At 38.5% G+C, this 23,398-nt stretch overlaps 1 protein-coding gene across 1 annotated transcript; it reads right to left on the bottom strand.

Moving 5' to 3' along the window:
- Positions 1-15,007: 15,007 nt before the first annotated feature.
- On the bottom strand, positions 15,008-22,968 carry LOC101955166 (uncharacterized protein C2orf78). Its single transcript, XM_078027899.1, has 3 exons — positions 22,872-22,968; positions 17,858-18,619; positions 15,008-16,914 (listed from the first exon to the last, which is right to left on the bottom strand). Exons 1-3 carry the CDS (start codon positions 22,966-22,968, stop codon positions 15,008-15,010), a joined length of 2,766 nt encoding a protein of 921 aa, XP_077884025.1.
- Between the last annotated feature and the right edge of the window lie 430 nt (positions 22,969-23,398).

The raw sequence follows: 23,398 nt of genomic DNA on the forward strand, positions 1-23,398 counted from the left end.
GTTTGTCTTTAAAAAAGATATTTTATTGTTTTTATGTGCCAAGCACTCTACAAAGCATATTGAATACATTATCTAACCCCATTCCAATAATTCTAGGAGGTAGTGACCATTACAATAGTTAATTTACCAGAAGGGGAACATATTAAGGGGAGTATGTTAAGAAGTAGTTAGGTTTCTATACTGAGTATGTATCCCATTAAGAATTAATTATTTTGTCTTAATTAATTAATGGGATATATTAGAACTTATGTTTTATTTTATCAGGCAAACCTTCCTGGCATGAAACTAACCAGCAATAATTGAGCATTTACAGTGTGCCAGGCACTAGATGTAATTTAGATTATTGTTTCATTTAAATCTAATAATTGGCTTATGCATGACTATATTATTAACAGTCACCTTTCGTGGATTTAAAAACAAGCTAAAAATGTTTAAGAAAAAAACCTAAAGATTAGAGAGTCAATGGCTAAGTTCTTTGCAATAAAAAAATGATTGCTTATCTTGAACCTATATGTATAACTGGCCTCAAAACTATATGCATATCATCTATAAGCATTGCTGACTAAGGAATCAATGATCCTGGCACAAAGACACCCTCTAATAGCCAACTTCTCCTGCAATGTCTTCTTTGGATTCAACTTTTATTCTGAATGAGGAAAGAATCATGGAGTAGTCACCAGACAACTATGGCCTGTGTAGTGGTGGAGCAATCGAGCAAATTAGGGAGTTAATATTTCCTCCCCTTAAATGTTTAAAAACTTTTTTGATTAGCACATAATAATTGTGTTTATTTGTGAGGCTGTGTGATATTTCAGTATGTACTGATCAAATTAGTGTAATTAATATTTTTATCTTGTTATCATTGTCTTGTAGTTTAGAAATTTTGAGTTCCTCTGTAGTAGTGATTCATAAAAATACATAACAGGTTACTCTGAACTATGATCATCCCACAAGAACTAATTATTTCTATCTAGCTGTGTTTCAGTACCTATTATCCAAACTCCCTTCATCCCTCCCCCTCCCACTTTCAATAGATAAAAGGATAAAGAAAGTGTGTTATAAATACACAACGCAGTGTAACTCAGCCTTAAAGAAGAGTGAAATGATGTCATTCGCAGGTAAATGGATAGAGCTGGAGATTATCATGCTAAGTAATATAAATCAATCCCCCCAAACCAAAGGCCTAACATTTTCTTTGATATGTGGATGCTAATTCACAATAAGGGTGTGGGGGATAGAGAAGAATAGAAGTACTTTGGATTATGCAGAGGAGAGTGAAGGGAGAGGAGGAGGTATGGAGTTAGGAAGGATAGTAGAATGAACTGAACATTACCCAAAGTACATATATGACTACATGATCATGTGATCCTCCATCATGTACAATCAGAAGAATGAGAAGTTATACTCCATTTAGGTATGATGTCAAAGTGCATTCTACTATCAAGTATAACTAATTAGAACAAATAAATTTTTTAAATATATCAAGGATTTATTAAAAAATAAGTGAGGGTGTTACATATTCAATAACACACTGGCAAGATATTGCAACTCTTCCCACCCATCTGCCATCTTAGAGGAAAGGAAAGGGAGGCTCTAGGGAAATACTCAGAGACTTTGGTCCATGTGAGAGAGATTATAAGCAAATTTACAGATTTCAGCTCATTATAAATATACTCTTCTCATTGCTTTGCTGAAAACAATTCAAATGGAATTATTTTCCAATTAAAGTAACAGCAATAATAAGATACTACTACTAAAAAAATGTTTACCCTGGTATATTAGGGTTTTCCAGAGAAGCAGCACAAACAGAATATGTACATATGCATATAGAGAGATTCATTTTAAGGAAATTGGCTCACATAATTGTGGAGGTCTGATAAGTTCAGAATGTGCATGATAGGCTAGAGGTGGGAATTTGGGGTGGGGAGTTACAGTCTATCTCAAGGCAGTCTGCAGGCACAATTCCTTCTTGCTCAGGGAAAGTCAGTGTTTCTTCTTTTCAGGCCCTCCTCTGATTACATGGAGCTCTCGCACATTACAGAAGGTAATCTGCTTTACTCAAAATTGACTGATATAGACAGACATGGTGGTGCATGCCTTATAATCCCAGTGGCTCAGGAGGCTAAGGCAGGAGGATCGCAAGTTCAGAGCCAGCCTCAGCAAAGGTGAGATGTTAAGCAACTCAGTGAGACCCTGTCTCTAAATACAACACAAAATAGGGCTGGGGATTTGGCTCAGTGGTTGGGTGCCCTTGAGCTCAATCTCTGGCATCCCCCAAAAATGTAGTGATAGAAATATTGATCTCATCTGAAATTTACTTTCACAGAAATATCCAGAATAATATTTGAGAAAATATCTGGGCATCACAGTTTAGCCAATTTGATTCATGAAGTTAGTCATCAAAACTGGTAACAAGATTTAAAGCAAATTTAACTAACTTTAAGGATATTTGTTAGTTGAGAGTTTATTTTAAATGGCGTACATCTCATTCAGATATATCAAAATAGTCTTCCCTTTCCTAGTTCCTTCTCCCCTTCTCTTCTTGTTTATGTTAATATCAATATCATTGTCCCTACTTTTTGATCTTGACTATGACCAAATTTGGAGGTGTAGACTATGTGGAAAGAGAAATATTTTGTTTGTACCAAGTTCTTAGGAACTTTTATTTTCTATAAAGATGTAATGATGTTACTGTTCTTCCTTCCCCTGGGGCCTTTGTACCTTTTCATTTCAAGTTCAGCAGCCACAATGAAATTAAGATGATGGATATGAAATGGAAATTTTCTGGTTCAGATACAATTATACCCCTTTCAGTGGCTTATTTTTTTATTTTAGTAAATATTCATTTATGAGCCTCAGGTAGCAGAACTAATGATTGTAATTTTGCATTGAACAAAGGAGGAGACAAATACTGTAATTATATAAAGTACAAATCAAATCGCCTAATGAAATAGAGAAAGAAAATCTGCAATAATTACCAAGATATAGGCCAGTTAACCATGCACAGTGAAAGGACCCACAATTTAAAAAAATACACCAATTCCTGATTTATCAAGAGATAAAAGTAATAAACAAGTGTATTTTTACTTACAAAGTGCAAGCTTCATCTATACTAAATTAACCTCAACTGACTCCTGAGGTGTCACACTGCAGACTTTGCTCTATTTCTTCAGAGAATAGAAAAATCACTTAAATTATTTGTTCTAGGTAAAAAGAACATTAATGCTTAATTGTGGAAACTAAAATATTCTTTGTTCATATCCAAACAGGAAGCCTCTGTGATTACAGCCAGCCCATGATATCTGCATTATGTGCAAACACTCATCCTTCAGACACTTGGTTCATACCATTTTCTTCAGCACTATGGTTGACATATGACTTACCCTGAGTGCTCCGGTTATTTCCCATGAGGTCTGACTCTGCCTGCCCAAGAAGAGTCTGAGTCTGTCAGAAGCAGAAATTGTGCCTTTCATCTTTACTTACCCTTCCTGTTCCAATGCCATACTTAAAGAAGTAATAATTTAGTGTTTGTGCTTGTGTGTGTCTGTGGTGAGCCGTTCCTGCGGACTGTGGTCGCCATTACATGATGGCGCTGGCTCCGTTGTGGTCTGTGAAGGACAACTCCATATCAAAGAGAGTTGGCGTGTTCCCAGCTCCTTATCAGAGAAAGTTGGCGTGTCATTTTCTAGCACCCTGTGAGAAGGGTACACGTGGCAGCTTTGCATTGGGGTTCGAGGTGCTTTATTAAGGCTGGGAGGGGCATCCAATTATTATTCCGGGTAGTAGAAGAATCATTAGAAGAATATCAAGGGCCTGAATAAACTGCTGAAAGAAGATTCCTGAGTCGCGTCTTCCTTGCGGGCAAGGGGGTCGTGACATGTGTCTGTGTGTGTTGTGTGTGTATCATACTCCGTCTTGTGTCAGGCAAGATTAAAGGGCTCTCTCCAAAGGATTTCTGGGAGCATCTTAGAGCCTGCTTCATGGCATTACAAAATGCACTAACCAGCCTGGATTCTTATCACATCTGATGATGTTGTCACAAAATCTTGATGAAAGACATGGCAATTATCAAGATTTAGTCAAATAAAGCTCTGTGTTAATAACTCAGATTACATTCCAAATTTTCCACACCCTTTTCACTTTTGTCTCCTTATGGTAAGAGAATTTCCATGGAGAATTCCTGCCCTTTCACATTATCCACAGCAGGTATTCCAAGGTTTCCAATCTCATCCTCACTCTTACCGGTCTCCGGCTCAGTGTGTACCCTTAGCTCCAACCTCACTGAGAAGACAGTTAAATCCAAGAAACTTCCTCTAATTTCTTTTCTATCCACCCCAGAGTATTCCTATATTTTCCCTGTGCTTTTCCAACTTTTCCCCACACCTCAGTATCCAATGATCTTGTCTAACATCAAATTATTCCTCTTCATCTATAAACTTCCTTAGGTCACTTCCATTCTTAACCCTTACAGTGCATCTTTTGTTCTTTCTTTGAGGACTGGTTCCCATTACTTTTATTTCCCACAATCGTTCCTTTTCCACTGGTTTCAATGTATGTCCCATTTTATTTTTCCTAAAATGGCCCTTTCAATGATTTCCAGTGACTTTTTAATAACCAAATCAGGTTATTACTTTTCAGCCTCTAACTTCATTGAATTTTCGGAAATATTAGATTCTGTTTAAAATTATTCCTACTTGAAATTTACTCTCCTTTCAGTTTCCTTAAAATATACTCATCTCCTGGAACTTGTCCTACTCCTTTCTTCAGCACTTTCTCTGTCTCCTTCACCAACTCTTCACTAAATTTTGTAATCTAGTGAAAAGATCACTGGTTTGGCTGGATAGCTAAACTTGAACATAAACCTTAGTCCTTTCTAAGCAATTTTTCCCAACTGAAGGTTGCTTTATCCCTTTTTCTGAGCTTTTATAGCTATAAGATGAGGGGTGGGCTCCATCATTGGATTTTTATTATGTTTTACAGAGTCTTGAGGATTCCTTTTATAGTTCTTGGCTACTACCATGATTCCTATTGCTATTCCAACCACAACAGCAACCCTCTAATCTTGTTTATATCTGGATCCCCACAATAGATTTCCATCATCAGTGAAAGATGGGTCAAGGAGTATAGGCATTTTGGGCAGGTAAGTCTTACTTATTAGGAAGACAGTTGATAGAGATCATTTCCCAAAATTAAGTTTGATGAGAGAAAATATGTAATGAAATGGGATAAAAGGGATGCAGGGGTGGAATATTATGGTTTAGATATGTTGTGTTCCCCAAAAATTCATGTGTGTGACAATGGAAGAGGGTTCAGGGGCTGAAGTCATAGCTCAGTGGTAGAGCACTTGCCTAGCATGTGTGAGGTTCTAGGAAGTCAGTCCACAAAGTTTCTATCTAGAAAGCAGAAAAGATCATACTTCCCTCACTCTAGAAAGACACTTCCTCCCTGCTCTGAAATTCTTTGTTTTCTATCACATTTATTTATGTAAAATAAATAAAGGCATTCAATCCTCAGCACCACATATAAAATAAATAAAGGCATTATGTCCATCTACAACTAAAAATATATTTTTTAAAAGGGTTAAAAATGAAATGATAAAAGCAAGAGAGGTGAAACCTAACCAGTGGATTACTCCACCGATACATTAATTGGGTGGTAATTATAGGTACATAAATTGTGGCTTAAGGAAGTAGGTTAAAGAGGGGCATAACTTTGGGGTTTATATTTGTCCCTGGTGAGTGGAGCTATCTGCTTCCTGGTGGTCAATGTGCTGAGCTGCTTAACTTCACAAGATCCTTCTGCCAAGATGTTCTGCCTCACCTTGGGCCCAGGGGTATGGAATCAGCCATATATGCACTAAGACCATTGAAACAGTAAGCAAAATAAACTTTTCCTCCTCTATGTTGTTCTTGTCAGGTGTTTTGGTCACCATGATGAAAAGCTGACAAAACAGATGCTGTACACAGGATCTTCTTAGATGATATTCATTATGGCAGTCCACATTGTCAGCATCAAGTGATGGTGGTACAGGTGCCATGGGAGGTGGCACCAGCATCTGACCAGGGAATGAGTCTACCTGTTCAAGTCCTAGCATTCATCACTCAGTTCACTTCTGGTTCTAAAGGAAAAATTTCAATATCTAGTTTCTTGTCAATATTTTAAAAGTATTTGGCACAGTACTTGGCAGATAGTTAATAATGAATACATTTGTTTGTTTTCAATACTTTCTGTGACATTGAAAAAATGTCAGCCAACATGCATTTTTTTTTTTTACAGGGGACCTGTTCACATAATTACTCAAATATATTAATTGCCTGAATTCTGCTTACTTATTTTGCGAAATCAAAACATAGAAAACGAGTTCAATAAAAAGAAAGGGCATTAGGAGAAGCAGTCAAAGTTTATCTAGCAGGAAGGACTACTCTCTTATATATCAAAAATTGTGGGAAAAATCATTGCATTGCTCTAATTACAGCTCCTTTTGAAAGTTAGGGAGGTCATAGGCTGTTCTATGAAAGGTGCATATCTGAATTTGGAAGTCAGTCCATAAAGTTTCTATCTAGAAAGCAGAAAAGATCATACTTCCCTCACTCTAGAGAGACACTTCCTCCCTGCTGTGAAATTCTTTGTTTTCTATCACATCATGCTGGCTGGGAAGATAATACTTGTGATTGCTCCTGTATTTATTTCCCCTGCAAATTGCTGCCAGGACACTCTGGTTCTGTGCAGTGAATCATTATTTTGTCACATCACAAATATCTGTAGCATCTAGCTGATTTCACTTAAAATAAAAAGAATGAGAAGAAAAAAGAAAGAAAGGGGAAAAAAAAGCCTAAACCTTAAACCAAGCATTAAATGTCCCTGGAATTCCTGCAGTAGGCAAGATGTTCTTTTTACAAAGGGAAACAGAGCCATAGTCTGCAGTGCAGCATTGGCTGATTTCCTGATTTGCTTAGGATAATTTTAAAGGAATTTCTGCTCTTGCTGTGCATTTAAGTGTGAATGACAAAGAATGGGAGAGCAGCTGTGCTGATTACCACCTTCCTTGGGCCTGAGCGCTTTGGGAAGTTGGGCACTAAACTAACATCAATGTCCTAGTTACAAAAGATGCTAAATGCATTAAATTTCCCTCTGCTAAATCCCATGATGATAATTAGTGTGGGATTTGCTGTTATTTTAAAGTTCCTTATCTTTATAAATCGCTTCCACCTATAATATGCTATCTGATTTTCATGTCCTTCTCGCTTTATATCAGGTGAAAATACTGTGACTCAGAGAAGTGAAGCAACTTGCCCATATTCACAAAGCCAGGAAAGAAAGAGGAACAGCTCAGAACCCAAATCCTGTTTCTGAATTTGGAACTTTTGTTACTAAAGCTGTCCTATCTTCAGCAAGAGCTCTGCAAACAAATAGGCTTATGTAAACAGGCTTCTGCCAAATTATGATATAGTCTTGTGACTACAGTAGGCACTCTTCTTTCTTCCTCTAATCCAGGATCTTCAAGGCACCACACAGACTTGTCCATGCTGACTTACTGTGTCCAACACCTGCTCTTTTGTGCTTTATCTTCTGGAATGATGAACAGGTTCTTGTTTAGCTCTGCATTTATCTATGAAGAGGGGCTAGATTAAAGATGGTTAGTGGCTTAGTACATTTCCCATCCCAGTGTGTGCATTTCTTTTATAGTAGGACCTAACTCTTTTTTTAAAAAAAAATAATTGTTAATTAGATATAAATGACAATAGAATGCATTTATTCACTTTGATATACATAGAAGGGATATAACTTCTCATTTTTCTGAGTGTACATGTTGCAGAATCATATTGGTCGTGTAGTTACATATTTACATACACTAATAATGTCTGTTTCATTCTACTATCTTGCCTATCCCCACATCGCCTCCTCTTCCTTCCCATCACTTCCTTCTACCTAATCTAAGGTAATGCTATTCTTTCCTAGTGCCCTCCCCACCTTTTTGTGTATTAGCATCTGCGAATTAGAGAAAACATTTGGCCTTTGGTTTTGTGGGATTGGCTCATTTCACTTAGCATGATATTCTCCAACTCCAACCATTTACTGGTAAATGTCATAATTTACTCTTCTTTAAATCTGAGTAATATTCCATTGAATATATATACCACATTTCTTTATCCACTCATCTATTGAGGGACATCCAGGTTGGTTCCACAGTCTAGCTATTGTGATTTGAGCTGTTATAAAAATTGATGTGATTGCATTACTATTGTATGCTGATTTTAAGTCCTTTGGGTATAAATCAAGGAGTGGTATAGCTGGGTCAAATGGTGGTTCCATTCTCAATTTTCTGAGGAATCTCCATACTGCTTTCCAGAGTGGTTGCAACAATTTGCTGTCCCACCAGCAATGTATGAGTATAACATTTTCACCACATTCTCACCAACATTTATTGTTGCCTGTTTAAATGTGTATGCTTTAACCTAGTATGATGGGTGTTGGTAGAGCACATGATCTATTTAAGTTCTCAGCTGGTCATGTTGGCTCATGTAATAAGTTAATTCTTGGTGAGCATGATTTATTATTTTCTTTCTTCATCCTTCCCTCTTCTGCTCTTCCCATCACATCAACCAAATGCAAAGCATTGTAGAATGGCCCACAGGAAACTGATCAAGGAGTATTGATCCTGATTCAACCATTTGTTAGCCTTGTGAATGTGTTGGAATTCGTTTCTCCCTAGATTTTGGTTTCTTCACTGATAAAATTAGAAGATTTAGCTAAGGAAGTCAGAGCTCTCCCCCCCCCCCGCGCCCCGTTGATAGTAAACCCCTAATTTTAAGGTAATATAATGTAGGTCCTTTGTACATGAAATAGATAAACAAGATGCTCTGATAATGTGAAAAAGAGACAACGAGAACCCACGTAATCTCCTTTTCAATAATTCCAAAAATTTACTATTCTGGGAGGATTCAAAATGATGGAATAGGGGAAAGCTACACTTCCAAGTTCCATGTTCCAAGGTTCGGGATTCAAGCATCAGGAGTACTACTTCTCAATGAGGTAAGTAAAAGGAATTTACTGAAATTCAACATCAGATAGATAGAGTCTCTTAGAGACTCATGAATTTAGGTGTCTTGAACAAAGAGCAAAGAGTACCACTACCACTGCCTCACTGTGGAAGGAAGGGATAACAGAGAGAGAGAAACAACAGAAAAATTTGTCATAGGAAAACTTGCAGATCTGAAAAGCAGCATAAACTTAGCCTATTCAGAAGTTGCACAGAAAACTGACATTTGAAAGATGCTCTGTATTTCTCTATTGGCAAGTGGAGAGCTGAGGTGGAAGCCATCTTGAGGGGGTTACTCTGCAATTGCTGCAGCAGAAACACGGGAGATCATAGCCAACATTGCCTTAGTGTCCTGGCAAGTGCTTACCATGAGTTCTAGGACGTACCTGGAAAAATAAAAGTTAAACAGGTAGAAAGAAGATTTAATCCAGGGGGATTCAAGTCAGAAAAATGGAGGGGAGTGAAATTCACTTTCCCTTTGAGTCCTGCAGGTTATGTGACCAGTTGAAGCACATTAGGAAACTGAAAAGGAAAATGTGAATAAGCTCAGGGACTAATCTTTGAAAGACCTTATTCATGGGCAGCAGGAAGACATCCTGCTGATGGAGGATTGGCTTCCCTGTAGAATTCTTGGGAGGCTGCTGAGATCCAGACTCCCAGAGGAGATCAGCAAATTTTGAGCTCTAGGAGTACGTTGATCTAAACACTACAGAGCAGATATCAACAAAGCCCCCAAGTTCTGAAGACTTAAGATTCAGCCATCAAAACTGCCTTTATAGAATTTTGCAGCAGCCACAACATGGGAGTGCATCTATCCAGTTGTTAAAATAAACTCCAATTGATACTACCTTCTATTCTATCCTATCTTATACTGCTAAGAAGGGAAACTGAGAGCTATTTCAACCAGTTTCAATTTAGGTCACTCCAGCTAGCAACTCAGTGAGCAATATAGAAAGAGGAAGGGGTTAACAACTCCAGCTCTTTCTCTGTTTTTCTTAATACATAGCTCAAGAAGAAATAGAAAGGAGGACAGTCAGGCATAGGCAGTGATCATTCATTCTTGCTATATTGAGCACTTCAGTGGAGACAATTCTTTAATTTTTCCATCAAGAATTTTTTTTGGTGTTCTTTCTGTGCTGATTTTGTGTGTGCGTGTGTGTGTGTGTGTGTGTGTGTGTGTATACATACATACATCTCGAGGAGGTCACGTATGTATCTATACACATATATACACACACATATAATATATATGATTAATATACATATTTCTTTTTCTCCCATTTTTATCATATTTAATGATAGTTATTTTTCCTTGTCTTTTGAAGGTTAAGGTTTTTTTGTTGTTGTTGTTTAGTTTGGTTTTATACCTCTCTCCCCCTCCCCCTTTCTCTCTTCTCTCTTTCTTTACTTTTTTATTTTTTAAATTTTTTTTCCCTGTTCTTCAATTGCCCCCTGCCCTGGTCCTCTGAGGCTTTGCTATAGGCCCATCTGAACTTTCAAAATGTGAAAGGATTTGTATATAAAATAGGTGAGTAACAACATGAGTCTTTTACTGGAATTATATGCTAATAACTATACTTTTCTTCATCTTAGTTACCTATTTCTGATATTGCAAGACTTTGAGTATGTACCCTTACTCTGTCTTTTGTGTCTTTTTCTTTCCTTCCCTTCTCCCATTATCTTTCCTTTTTAAAAAACTCTCATATATTGATGGGGCGGGAGGTGGCTATAAAGCAGAGAACAGAAGACTGGGTGTTGGCACATGCCTATAATCCTAGTGGCTCGAGAGGCTGAGGCAGGAGGATCACAAGTTCAAAGCCAGCATCAGCAAAAGCAAGGTGCTAAGCAACTCACTGAGACCCTGTCTCTAAATAAAATACAAGATAAGGCTGGGGATGTGACTCAGTGGTAGAGTGCCCCTGAGTTCCATCCCTGTACCCCTTTGCCAAAAAAAGGAGAGAGCAGAAGATGCATGTTTTCACCCACATTCTTATTCATCCATTTAGCAGACATTTATTATGTTTGTTTGAGATGATGTGGTCAAGCACTGAAGACATTGTAAGATCCTGCTCATGCTCTTTGTGTTTGTAGGATACAGGAGATATGAATTAATCAACTCAAAACAAGGTAAAATTGACAAGAGATCTATGTGTACCTCAGAAAAAGTGCTGAGATAGTCCAACAGTGAAAAATGAAAGAGATGGCTAAAGGATAGAGGCAAAATGAGAGATTCCCCCATAAATTAGTGGTAGCAAAGATTTGTGCAAACCCTAAATAATTGAAGGCATTAATTCCATGTTCATGATAATCTCTGAATTATGAGTCATATCTTAAAATATATTAATAGAAAGGGCAATGTGTGTTTAGTTCCAATGAGACTGCTTATCTGAAAATCTAACCATCACATCTTTAATGTTTCTCCTTGTTCTTTGGAGTATTCTCACATGGTCTTTTCCCTCATATTATCTAAATTGGTCATCTCTATTGATCAGGTTTATCAAATAGTAGCTAATCTCTCACACAGAGACCTCCTTCATTTCGTTATAGCCTGAGAAATTTTCCTCTTCATGGATCTAGACCTATAAGTGAAATTTTACAGCACAAGGGTCTGATATCATTTTAATTAACTCAGCTCAGCCTTCCTATTACACCCAGGAGCAGGAGTTTGCAGGTTAATGTAGTTTTCTTAATTACAACGATGAGGCCTGATAAGAACTCTGATATAGTAAGAAGTTAGTAGCCCACATTCTTAATTAAGAATTAAGGTTTCTGCTTACTGAACTCAAGATCCATTAAGAACACTGCTAGACACAATGTTTATCACCAGATAGAGAATAAGTCTCTCTATTTCCAGATAGGGGTAAACTTTAACTCTTGAAACTGGAATGGTTTCAGTTCTAGAGGAAGACTCTAGACCTGTGCTGAAGCCACCATGGGAAGGAAAGCAAATTGGAGATTACATTTCTTACACATTTAGAAAGTAGATAAAAAGAGAAGAAAAAGATACATTTGGATAAGAGGCCATGTCCAGATTCCCCACCTGTTCAGCAGACTATTCCATCTTCTTGTGTCCAAATGTCCCTCCCCCATGAACCCTGAGGCTGTTGTTTTGACTTCTCATTCAAAATATCAAATGAGCAAGCACAGACACTGGGTGCCATGTTAGTTGGAGGGGACTCACCATTTGCCTCAGAGTCTTAACTAGTTTGAGGGAAATGGCACTCTGTTTCAGGAAACTGAAAATTGCGAGGTCCTAAATTTAAAATAATTGTTAAAATTATGTTCAAAAATAGCTAAAAGACATTAGAACAAAACAGTGCAAAATATGACAGAACATAAGAGGAGAAAGGAAAATTACTATTTCATGGATATAGAGTTTCTGTATGGAATGGTGAAAAGTTTTGGAGATGGATAGTGGATAATGCTTGAACAACATTGTGAATCCACTTAATGCTATGGAATTATCCACTTAAAAATGGTTGAAATGGTGAGTTTTATGTTATATAAGTTGTTCCACAATGAAAAAGAACAACATAAATGGAAATTAGATGAGATGGTAGAACTCAAATACTAAAAGGGCACAGAGTGTGAATGAATATAATAGATAATACCTAAAAAAAAGTAAACAAGAATTTTTAAAATCAAAATGAACATGGTAAAAAAAAAAGATTCCAGAGAAATAGTAAATTTAAAAGGCAAGAAAGCCGGGCAAATTATACAAAGAATAATGCAAATACACAGGAATTTGGTGTGCCATAAATGTGAAATTTCAAATCAATGGGGCAGATTATTCAATATATTGTGGCACATACTACATTTTGGGGTTAAGTAAATAATTTATCTGGAAGGATCCAAAAAGTGGCAAAAGCAGATGTCTTCTAAGGAATTTGAAAATGTAAAGTACTACTCTTTCCATGGTGATAATCCGCTGCCTCCATCATCATCTTGCCCCACTTCATTCCTTTCCTAGTCTCCCTCACCCTCTGCCAGGGCAGCTGCATCCCAAGACGCTAGTCTAGTCAAGAGCCTGTGTATTGCACCCCGTATTGGGCTGCTGGGTCCTGCAGCTGCGCACTCTTTGCTCACATTGGCGGGGGGGGGGGGGGGGGGGGGGGGAATGGAAGCCAAGAACTAATTTTTCTCGTGAGCTTCAGTTGAAGACAACGGTCCATGAAGGCGGCACGCGCAGGAATCTATGGGGACCTGACAGGTCTCTCAGTTTAGTATTTATACCCCTTTTGAAATGTGATCTGTGTACCGGTAACATCCAGATGCTGTGCTCTGAAAACCAGGTTGGCTGCCTGAGGACTTGAGGCCATAGACCTCAGGTTGAGGCCTTGCTTCTCTGCATATATTTTTTTTTTCAAGATATTTTTTAGTTTTAGGTGGACACAATATATTTTATTTTTATGTGGTGCTGAGAATCGAACCCAGTGCCTCACACATGCTAGGTGAGTGTGCTACCATTTGAGCCACATCCTCAGCCCTCTCTGCATACATTTTGATCCTGGACACTATATCATTAGTAATGTGGCACAGTGATAACTGGCCTTATGTGCTTGGTTAATTCAAGTAGTGCATCTATACTGCCGGTGCATGGGTGTTGAGTGAATGATGCTTTATTCCAGGCCATGTCTGGGTGGGCCTCATGCTGCCGCAGTTCACTGGGCTAGGTCCCAGATCATCAGCTGCCGTCAGGATAACTGTGAACCCTTGCCACGCCCTTGGTAAATTTCCCCATGTTTTGTATTCACCTTTCCCAGCTATAATCTTAGGTGACCCAAACATGTTGGAGATGTGGCCTAAATCATTTTCTAAAATGCCTTTCAGGTAGGTCATAGACCTAGGCCATTCTCCATGAGAGTTTATTGATTTTTGCATTTCTTCTGATCAACCCACCCATCTTCTGCCATTTTCAACATATTTCAGGTTTTATGCTTTTAACCCTAACCTCAACCGTTGTGTCTTCATACAATACTTCAGCCATTTCACCTATTCCTGATTCTTCCAGTAAGCTCATAAATCTCTCTTCTTTTTGCCTTCCTAGTTGCTAGATCATATTCCTTCTTCTTCCCCCAATTCCTCTCCTTTACACACTTGTTATTCTGTCCAACTTTCAGTTCCTTTCTTCTCATTCAGGCTTTGATCCTCACCTCTACACCAAAGAAGACCACAATTAACAGCAATTCAAAATTCAAAGTCCTCTTTATTAATTATTTTTTAATCAATTTTATTACATTTTTAATTCAATGCTGTTACATTTTTAAAAATATATTAAAATGAATAAATTTTTATCTATGTGGAAAAACATTTGATACTCAAGAGATAGTAGAAGACCTCCTTATTATCTATGAACCAATTTCTAATATATTTCTTTATTCAATCTTATTGTTTTGAAAATATGTCCGAATGAATAAATTTGTACTTACCTATATCTACATATATGTGGAAAACTATGTGGTGCCCCAGTGGTACTGGAAGGCCTCTTTATTACTTATATATTAAACAATTCTATTTCATTTCTTCGTTCAACTTTACTAAGTGTCAAAAATTCACTGATAAGTGAATAAATTTGTATCCATCTATATATATGTGTGGAAAACTATTTGGTATTCAAATGGTATCTGAAATCCTGTTTATTACTTACCCATTAATCAATTCTATTTATTCAACTTTGTTACATTCTGAAATTATGTCAGAATGAATGAATTCATATCTATGTATAAATGTATATATGTAGAACACTGTTTGGTACCTATCTGGTACTAGAAGGCCTCTTTATTATCCATGAATTCTCAGTGGTACCAGAAGGCTTATTACTTATATATTAGTAAACTTTATTATATTTCTTTAATTTTATTAAAATTTGAAAACATATGAGAATAAATAATCTATCATCTATCTATCTATCTATATGTGTAAAACTTTGGTACCTAAATGGCACCATCAATCTAATGAGCCCTTATATTATATATAACCATAGTAGCGAGAAATATCCATCTCTCTTTCCCTCTCAATGAAATACTGAACTTTCCCCAAAGCAGTGTACTTGGCAGCATTCTCACGCTCTTGTTGAGCCTTCTTCTTCATGGCTTCCCGCTCTGGCCTCTGCTCTTCTGTGATGGGAGTTGACATTACTGGCTCAGGAACATTGGGTTTCCTCCATGGAATTGGTTGTAAGGCGAAGTCTTGGAGTAGATACTGGTTTTGAGGCTTGTATGGTAGTGGTTGGGGCTTGGTCACTACAGTGGAAGCAGGGTCCCGCTGGAGAGAAGTACAAGATGATGTTTTGTAGGGTGCAGGCCTAGAAGCAGCAGACGGAGGGACACTAGGCTGGGTAGCAGTGGTAAAACTTGACTGAATTGCACTGTTTAAAACTGGCTGAGCTGGCTTGGCTGGACGCATCCAAGATGGGTTGGCAGTAGCTGGTTGGGATTGGTTGACTGCCGTGGGTTGAGCCAAGCTAGTAGAAGCAGGCTGAGCAGGGTAAGCCACATTGGGTTTTCGTGAGGCCAGAGACTGTGGCCTCCGATAGGCAGGTCGAGGTTGAGGTTTCTCTGGGGTAAGAAAAGGCAGAGGTACCAATTTAACCTTCCCAGGTGGTGGAAGCTCATACTGGGAAGAAGATGGACACCCTTTTTCAGCACCGACATCTGGTTTCTGGGATTTAACTTGTGTTTTCTCAGGATCTTTAACCTCCAGCCATGGTTTCATAGCTGGGCATGGACGGGGGTCTTTGGTACTGCCTGAGTTGCCCAGGGCCCGGGAGGAAGAGATCCCAGTTTTCTTATCATTCTTCTTCCCCAGTGCATGGAAAACCTGCACCGACTCCAGCATGTGCATGCCGAGACAGCTCCGAGGCTTTTTGAAGGTTTCTTGGCAAAGCTCAGGTTGGTTCCTCTTCCGCTTTGTCTTAGGAGCAGTAGGCTTCTCTTCTGCCTTGAGTGTTTTGCCTGCCTGCTTCCTCTCTTCGGCTTTCTTGGAGCTGTTTTCTCTGCTCCTTTTGTTTTTCTCCTGCCCGTGGCCCTTAGCTCTGCTGTTCCTATTGGATGCGGCTTTCTGAGATTTGCCATTAGAGGGCTGGGTGGTGTGCACAGGAGACCTATTATTGACTGCATCACTGCAAGTAACTTCTCCCTCTAATGGGCACTCTGGGTTCCTCGACTGGATCTTGGCCTGAGGAGTTCCATCAGGAGGCTCCGAGGCTTTGTGTTTGTTCTTCCTCACTGGTTCTCCAGGACCCTCTTTGATGTTTGAGATTTCTTGCCCCTTATTCATCATGATGGCTCCTATATCATTAGATTGTATTATTGTGGGACTCTCAGGTGGATCAAGGTCTTTCAAGCAACTGAAGAGCTCCGGAAGGTGAATATCGTCCACCAGTGCAGCGAGGTCTGGAAAATCGCTGCTAAAGTCAATCTCATTTTCAAGTGACCCCTGGTCCTGAAGACTCAGACTTTGGTTTTCCAGATTGATATTTTCACAAAGTGGCATCTCCTCTTGGTCCAGAGGACCAATGGAGGCCAGAAGCTGGTGGATATCAGGAATTTCTAATGGAAGTAGTGGAGGATCCTGGTTTTCTATTGCAATCTGGTAGGCATCCAGAGGCTTTGAAAGCATGTTGTTAATTTCATCCAAATTCTTACTCTCCATTTGCTCCTCTCTTGGAGTTGGAGGAAGATTCAAGAAATCAGAAGAACTCTGGATTGGAGTAATTGATATGTCCCCAAGTTCAGTTGGTGGATTACTCTCAAGTATTTGGATATTTCTGCTGCTGCAGGAGTTGGGGATTTCTGGAGGTGGCGGCAGACAAAATGTCTGACTTGGAGGTTGCAATCCCAAGGAAGCCTCCATCCCTAGGGAAGTTTCCATTACTACAAAGGAATCAAGGAAGATGGTAAGTAGGATGCTCCCCCCTACACGGCAACACGTTAATCAGGGAACCGCCAACTGTGGAGAAGGCATTTCTAGTAGCTCTTCCTAAGCACCATGGACAGGTCTCCATTGGGAGGTAGGTGGTGACTCTTAGTTACTGGTGACCACTTGGGGCTGGCAGCATTGTTATGCCAGCATGGCTCAGTGGTATAGCACTTGCCTAATCCATGGGAAACCCATAAAAAATGTTTTATGAAGTCTACAATTCTCCTATAAGGTCCTCTCAACTCTCTACATTCTCCCCAAGACTTTAAGACACCTGAACTAGAAGAGAGTGGAGCCCTTCTTCATGAAATATATGTGGAAGAACAGATTTTTAAGACATCTGCTTTGGAAGGATTTCTGAATACAAAGTTTAAATCTTGGAGTAAATTAAGGAAAAATTAAACTGTACCATGGTAAGTTCTGAAGTATCTTCCTAAGACACTCAGCAAGATCAGGGAAATAAATTTATAATGTGTTGTTGTAGATGGACTGATCTGTCAAGGCAGTGAGAAGTAGCCTCCTTCAGTGTGCTCCTGGCAGTCTCCTAAATGCATGGTGGATGGCCATTACAGTGTCTTGAATTTTCATCCCTTTTTTAAAATATATTTTTTAAATGTTGATGGACCTTTATTTTATTCATTTACTTATATGCAGTGCTGAGACTTGAACCCAGTGCCTCATGCCTGCTAAGCAAGTGCTCTACCACTGAGCCACAACCCCAGCCCCTGCACTCTTATCTTACAGAGTCTGAAAATACAGAGTGCTGAACAAGGAGAGTGGTTAAAGTCTCAGGATTTAAATTCTATGAATCTGTGGACCCACAGGTACCAGCTGAAAATTGGACCCTCCTTTTGAATGCTGTTCTGATTCATTCCCCTTTTTGCTGTTTATACTCACCTTGACTATTTGTTTCTGTGATAGGTTGAGCAGACACAGAGTAATAGATCCCCGGGGTAGAGACTGATGGTAGGACATTTGTGGGCTGAACCTCCTTCAGCACCATCACCATTTCTGGTTGAGAGGCAGTGGCCCTACCTCCTGCATATGGCACAGAACCATAGGATTGCAGGCAGGGGCCAAGTTCTCCAGAGAGCAGAGTCCCCAGAGTGTTTTGATCATAATAGTAGACTTGGCTTCCTTCTTGGTAGGGAAGTGACAGACTCTGTCCCTGATTTGGAATCTGAAATGGTGTTGCCTGGACAAGCCTGCCAGACAGTGATGGATACATGGGGACGATAGTATTGGCATCTGAAGTTTTATCATATTGGGCTGTCATAGACATGGAGGAACCTGCTGGGTCCTGATCAATGACAGTCAGGGTAAAGTCCCCAAGTGAAGATGACTTCTTTTCAGTACCTCCTGTAACATTCCACTCAAAAATGCTTGGATAGGAGGCAGGTGCTGTGGGGATCTGGTTCTGACCAGTAACCCCAGACACCATGGCTGTACTAGAATGCTGATAAAGGTAGGCACTGCCCATGAGAGGCTGGAAGGAGGTGCCAGAGGTTGAGGGCAGTAGCCATGCTGAACTGGCAGCTGGAGCAGAGACTCTGGAGAAGTCGCAGACACTTCCTGTCAGAGAAGCTGAATTGCTCACCACAGGAAGAGAGAGCTGCAGAGAATTTGCAGTTCCAAGTAAAGAAGAATTTTGGAAGTTTCCTGTAGGAAGCAAGAGGTTGATAAAAAAAAAATCGATGAGACAGATTCTTACAATATTTGAGGAACAATATTATCTTAAGATTGTGGGAGTCAGCAAGGCTGTAATACCAACAATCATCGAAATACCACAAAACAAACCATTTTGGATGGTTGCAAGTCTTGCAAGTTTGCTACTCTTCTAATCAACTGTGCTTTCTCTCAAATTGGGCACAGAAGACCCACGTGGTCTTCTTCAAACATTATTTCCTAAAAGCATCCTTCTTCCTGCCCTATCTTTCCTTGGAGTCTGTACTAGTATGAACTCATGAATATGGCCTAGAACTGAAGCATTTTAGAACTAAAAGAACATCTAACATTATCAGCTTTCAAGTGACTAAACTGTGGGTCAGAGAGGTAAGATTGAGGTGTTCAATATCAGTAACAAGTTATAGAAAATTATTCCCTTTCCAGGACTCTGTGCTCTAGACAAAGATCATAAATCAGGAGAAATAGAATTTGATTTTTCCCCATTCAGAGAAAACAGTACTGGTATCATCACTGTTATCTTCAGTGTCTCATTTGCTTGTGCCGATCACATGACATTATTCCTAGAGTTTAGTTGTAACATCCAGATGGTAACTTAAAGGGTCATTTCTTTACCCTATGGATGCCTGGCTTCGGATCCTATGTCAAAATGACTACCTGAGAGTAAGTTCTCAAGAAATGCTTCTTGGAAGAAAAAAGTTATTTAAACATTCTCACTTTAGGTTAGTCATTTGTAAAGGTGGTTATAATACTAACAGTGACAATTCATCCATGAATAAAAGTGATATATTACATAAGACTTATATGGAGGAAGATATAAGTTCTGAAAATGTAGAAAGAAAATATGAAAAACAGCACAGAACTAAAAATAATACATAGACACTAATAAAAATTTGGATATGTAAAAAATATCAAAGCATAGCAAATTTACTACTAAATGAAGTTTTGTTATCATACATACCATGTGATGAAAGTGAATTTATTTTAATGAATACTGTTAGCCAAAACACTGCCACAATTGAAGGTGATTTTGAATTAATTTCTAACCAGTGCATATAGACAAAGAAACTACAAAAACAACAAAAAGTGTGTAATAAGCAACAAAATTAAGTAAATGTGAATATATAAGTAGCCACAATTTATATAGGTAAATATTTCAATAAAAAGTATGATGGAGCCAGGGGCAGTGGCACAGACCTGTAATCTCAGCTACTCAAGAGGCTGAAGCAGGAGAATAGCAAGTTAGAGGATGGCCTTGGCAATTAACAAAACTCTTCATCAAAATAAATTTGAAAAGGGCTGGGGGTGTGACTCAGTGGTAAAGTGTCCCTAGGATGAATCCCTGATACTGCATAAAACCAACACCAAAACCAATCCTGCTATGTGCAAAAGCAAAAACCAAAGCAAAAACCCACTATAAAGCTAGGGATGGTGGGTTGGGTCTGTGGTCCCATAACTCAGGAGGCTAAGGTAGTGGTATTGCTGGAGCCCAGGAATGCAAAGCCACCCTGGGCAATTTAGCAAGATCCTGTCTCAGAAACTAAACAAATTGTACTGGGGTTATAGCTTGTGGTAGCATGCTTGCATAGTATGTGTGAGACCCTGTGTTCAATCCCCAGAAATGAAAGAAAGAAAGAAAGAAAGAAAGAGAGAGAGAGAGAGAGAGAGAGAGAAAGAAAGGAAGGAAAGAAGGAAGGAAAGAAAGAAAGAAAGAAAAGAAAGGAAGGGAAGCAAGGGAAGGAAGGAAGAAAGGAAGGAAGGAAGGAAGGAAGGAAGGAAGGAAGGAAGGAAGGAAGGAAGGAAGGAAGGAAGGAAGGAAGGAAGGAAGGAAGATGGTTTGTAAAAAATAGAGAACAAAACAAGGTATGTAATTTTATCACTGTACTTCTTCATCTTCTTCTAAATGTTACCCACACCAAATAAAAGATATTAATCTCACTAGGCAGATATTTCAATTAATATAAAAACATTTTCTGATAAACATTTAAGTTATAAAAAAGCAGGAAAAAAACCTTTAAAACATCATGAAAGTTATATTTTTCCTCAAAACCTAGTTTATAATCTTTTATATCAGGAAAGTGTTCTCCCTAAAGTCTGACACAACCATCACCACTAGAATATAATCATACAATTAAAACAATTTTGGCGGGGGGGGGCGGGCTGGGGTTGTGGCTCAGGGTTAGAGCACTTGCCTAGCATGTGTGAGGCACTGGGTTCGATCCTCAGCACCATATAAAAATAAATAAATGAAAAAACAAAGACATTGTGTCCATGTAAAACTAACAAAATTAAAAAACAAAAATAATTTTTTTTGATGTTTACTGGTATGTGGGATTGAATCTAGGGCTTTGCACTTGTTAAGCATGCGCTCTGCCACTGACCTACACCCACAGCCCAAAATACTTTTTGAAACTTAGAAAAACTGAGAAGACTGCACAAAATTATTTTAGATAAATGTAGAATTAGAGATGTGGAGATTGACTTTTTAAAAAATTTGTTTTAATTAGTTATACATGACAGTAGAATAAATATTTATGCACTTTGATGTATCATACATAGATAGAATATAATTTCTCATTTTTCTGAGTGTACATGTTACAGAATCATACTGGTCACATGATCAGATATACACATAAAATAATAATATCTGTTTCATTCTACTATCTTTCCTATCCCCACATCTCCTCCCCTCCCCTCCCATCACTTTCCTCTACCTAATCTAAGGTAATACTATTTTTCCCTAGTGCCCCTCCCTGCCACCTTATTGTGAATTAGATTCCACATTTAAAGAAAACATTTGGTCTTTGGTTTTGTGGGGTTGGATTATTTTGCTTAGCATAATAATTCTCCAACTCCAACCATTTACTGGCAAATGCCATAATTTTACTCTTATTTAAAGTTGAGTAATATTCCATTGAATACATATACCACATTTTCTTTATCCATTCATCTATTGAGGGACAACTAGGTTGGTTCCATAGTTTAGCTATTGTGAATTGAGCTGGTATAAACATTGACATGATTGCAATACTGTAGTATACTATTTTAAAAACCATTAATGACTATTTGTATTTACTCTGTTTTAGAAAAAAACTATTGTAAAGATGAAAAACAGTTTCCACTTGAAAACTACCTATCCACACAAAGGACTGTGTCTTTCTGATGCAGGTTAGGGCCACATAATTTAAAAATAAATCCATGTAGTTTAAAAATAGAACATGGCAAATGCCGTTTTTCCAGCCCTGTGTATAACCACTTTCATTAGCATGTTTGTAGGAAGAATCATTTCTAAAACATACTTCAAAAATGTTCATGTTCAAACTGTTAATCTCATCTTTTTTCAAAGAGGCCACAGAAAAAACCTAAACAACTAAATATGATTTTCTGATAAACTATTTTTTTCTAGATACCCTAATTCTAGTCTTAGTTTCTTTGCTAGTCCTTTAAATATTCTCTAAACCAGCCTCATTTTGTCTAGCTCTGGGAAGATTTCAGTCTTTGCTATCTTTGTTGTTTTAAAATCTTTGGTTCTCTTCCACATTCCATTCCAACCAACCTCTTTTTTTCTTGAGAACATCTCCATGCTCTTCATCTCTTTTATTTTCACATTTCTTCTCCCTCATTTTATATTTTCTTCCCCGCTACACACACCAAGTTCCTGTTTCCTGTGTGTAATAGTCTCAAACTTACTTCCCCTAAAATATCTGCCTCCTTACAGCCCTGTCCTCCCAATTCCCCTCTCCCTATTTTTCTTTTCACCTAGTTTAAACAGCAAAATCCAAAATATGTGAATGTCCCTTTCTCAACAGCACTGAAATTTAAAATACTGAAGTGGAAATATCGGTGGAAGGAGAATGTTACAGAGGAAACCTCTTGGTATGTAGTACTAGTTTTCTATAATGCCTAGGATTTCTTTCTAGAAACAAACACACTCCGGAAATATGATTTCATTCTCCATACATATGCCCCTCAAGACTCAATATTAGAAAAGAAATGGACCAGAGAGAGCATGGGCAGTCTGTTATCCTCAGATAGCAGATGAGGAAACAGATTTTGTGAGAGAGTAAAGGATGGTCCAGTCCTATAACTAGTACATGTCAAAGTCAAAGCTGAAATTAGTTCTCCAGATTTCTAGTTTCATCCCTTCCCCTATTATTCTAAGCAAATTTGACTCCATTTAGACAGTGAACGTTCTAATGAAAAACTTTTAAAGTTTCATATTTTTTACCTGATATGGTCAGAGAAGAGGTCACATCAATTGCAGATACAAAGGATGAGGAGACCACCCCAGAGGATGTCTGGGTAACTGAGCCTAGAGAATGCATGTTTCCCCCATATGGAGGTCACTGGTCAATGTTCACTCTTCACTGGCAACTGGTCACTTGTGAATTTGTTTACAACTCCATGGAAACCCTAAGATTCTATCAGGTGGCAGTAGGTTTGGTGGGAGAATGATGTCACAAAAGAGGCAGTTTAAAGGGATAAGGTAGTCAATAGGGAGGTCAGATTCCCAACCACAAGGTGGGATTGGGTGGAGAAAAATAACAACAGAGTTGATTTTTATAAGTTGATTTTTTAAAGTACGATTTTTAATAGTACCTATATGGCCCAGCTCTGGGGAGGGAAAATCCTGCAAGAGGGACATGATAGGCCCAACTTCCCCAGGCTCTTGTGTTAGAGAGATCATCCCAGTGTTCCTTGTTAATGTTCATTAAAAAATGTTTCTATGCTATATATTTCACATTATAATAAGTA

Source organism: Ictidomys tridecemlineatus, chromosome 12, assembly GCF_052094955.1.
Source record: "Ictidomys tridecemlineatus isolate mIctTri1 chromosome 12, mIctTri1.hap1, whole genome shotgun sequence".
In the NCBI taxonomy this organism is placed as follows: Eukaryota; Metazoa; Chordata; class Mammalia; order Rodentia; family Sciuridae; genus Ictidomys; species Ictidomys tridecemlineatus.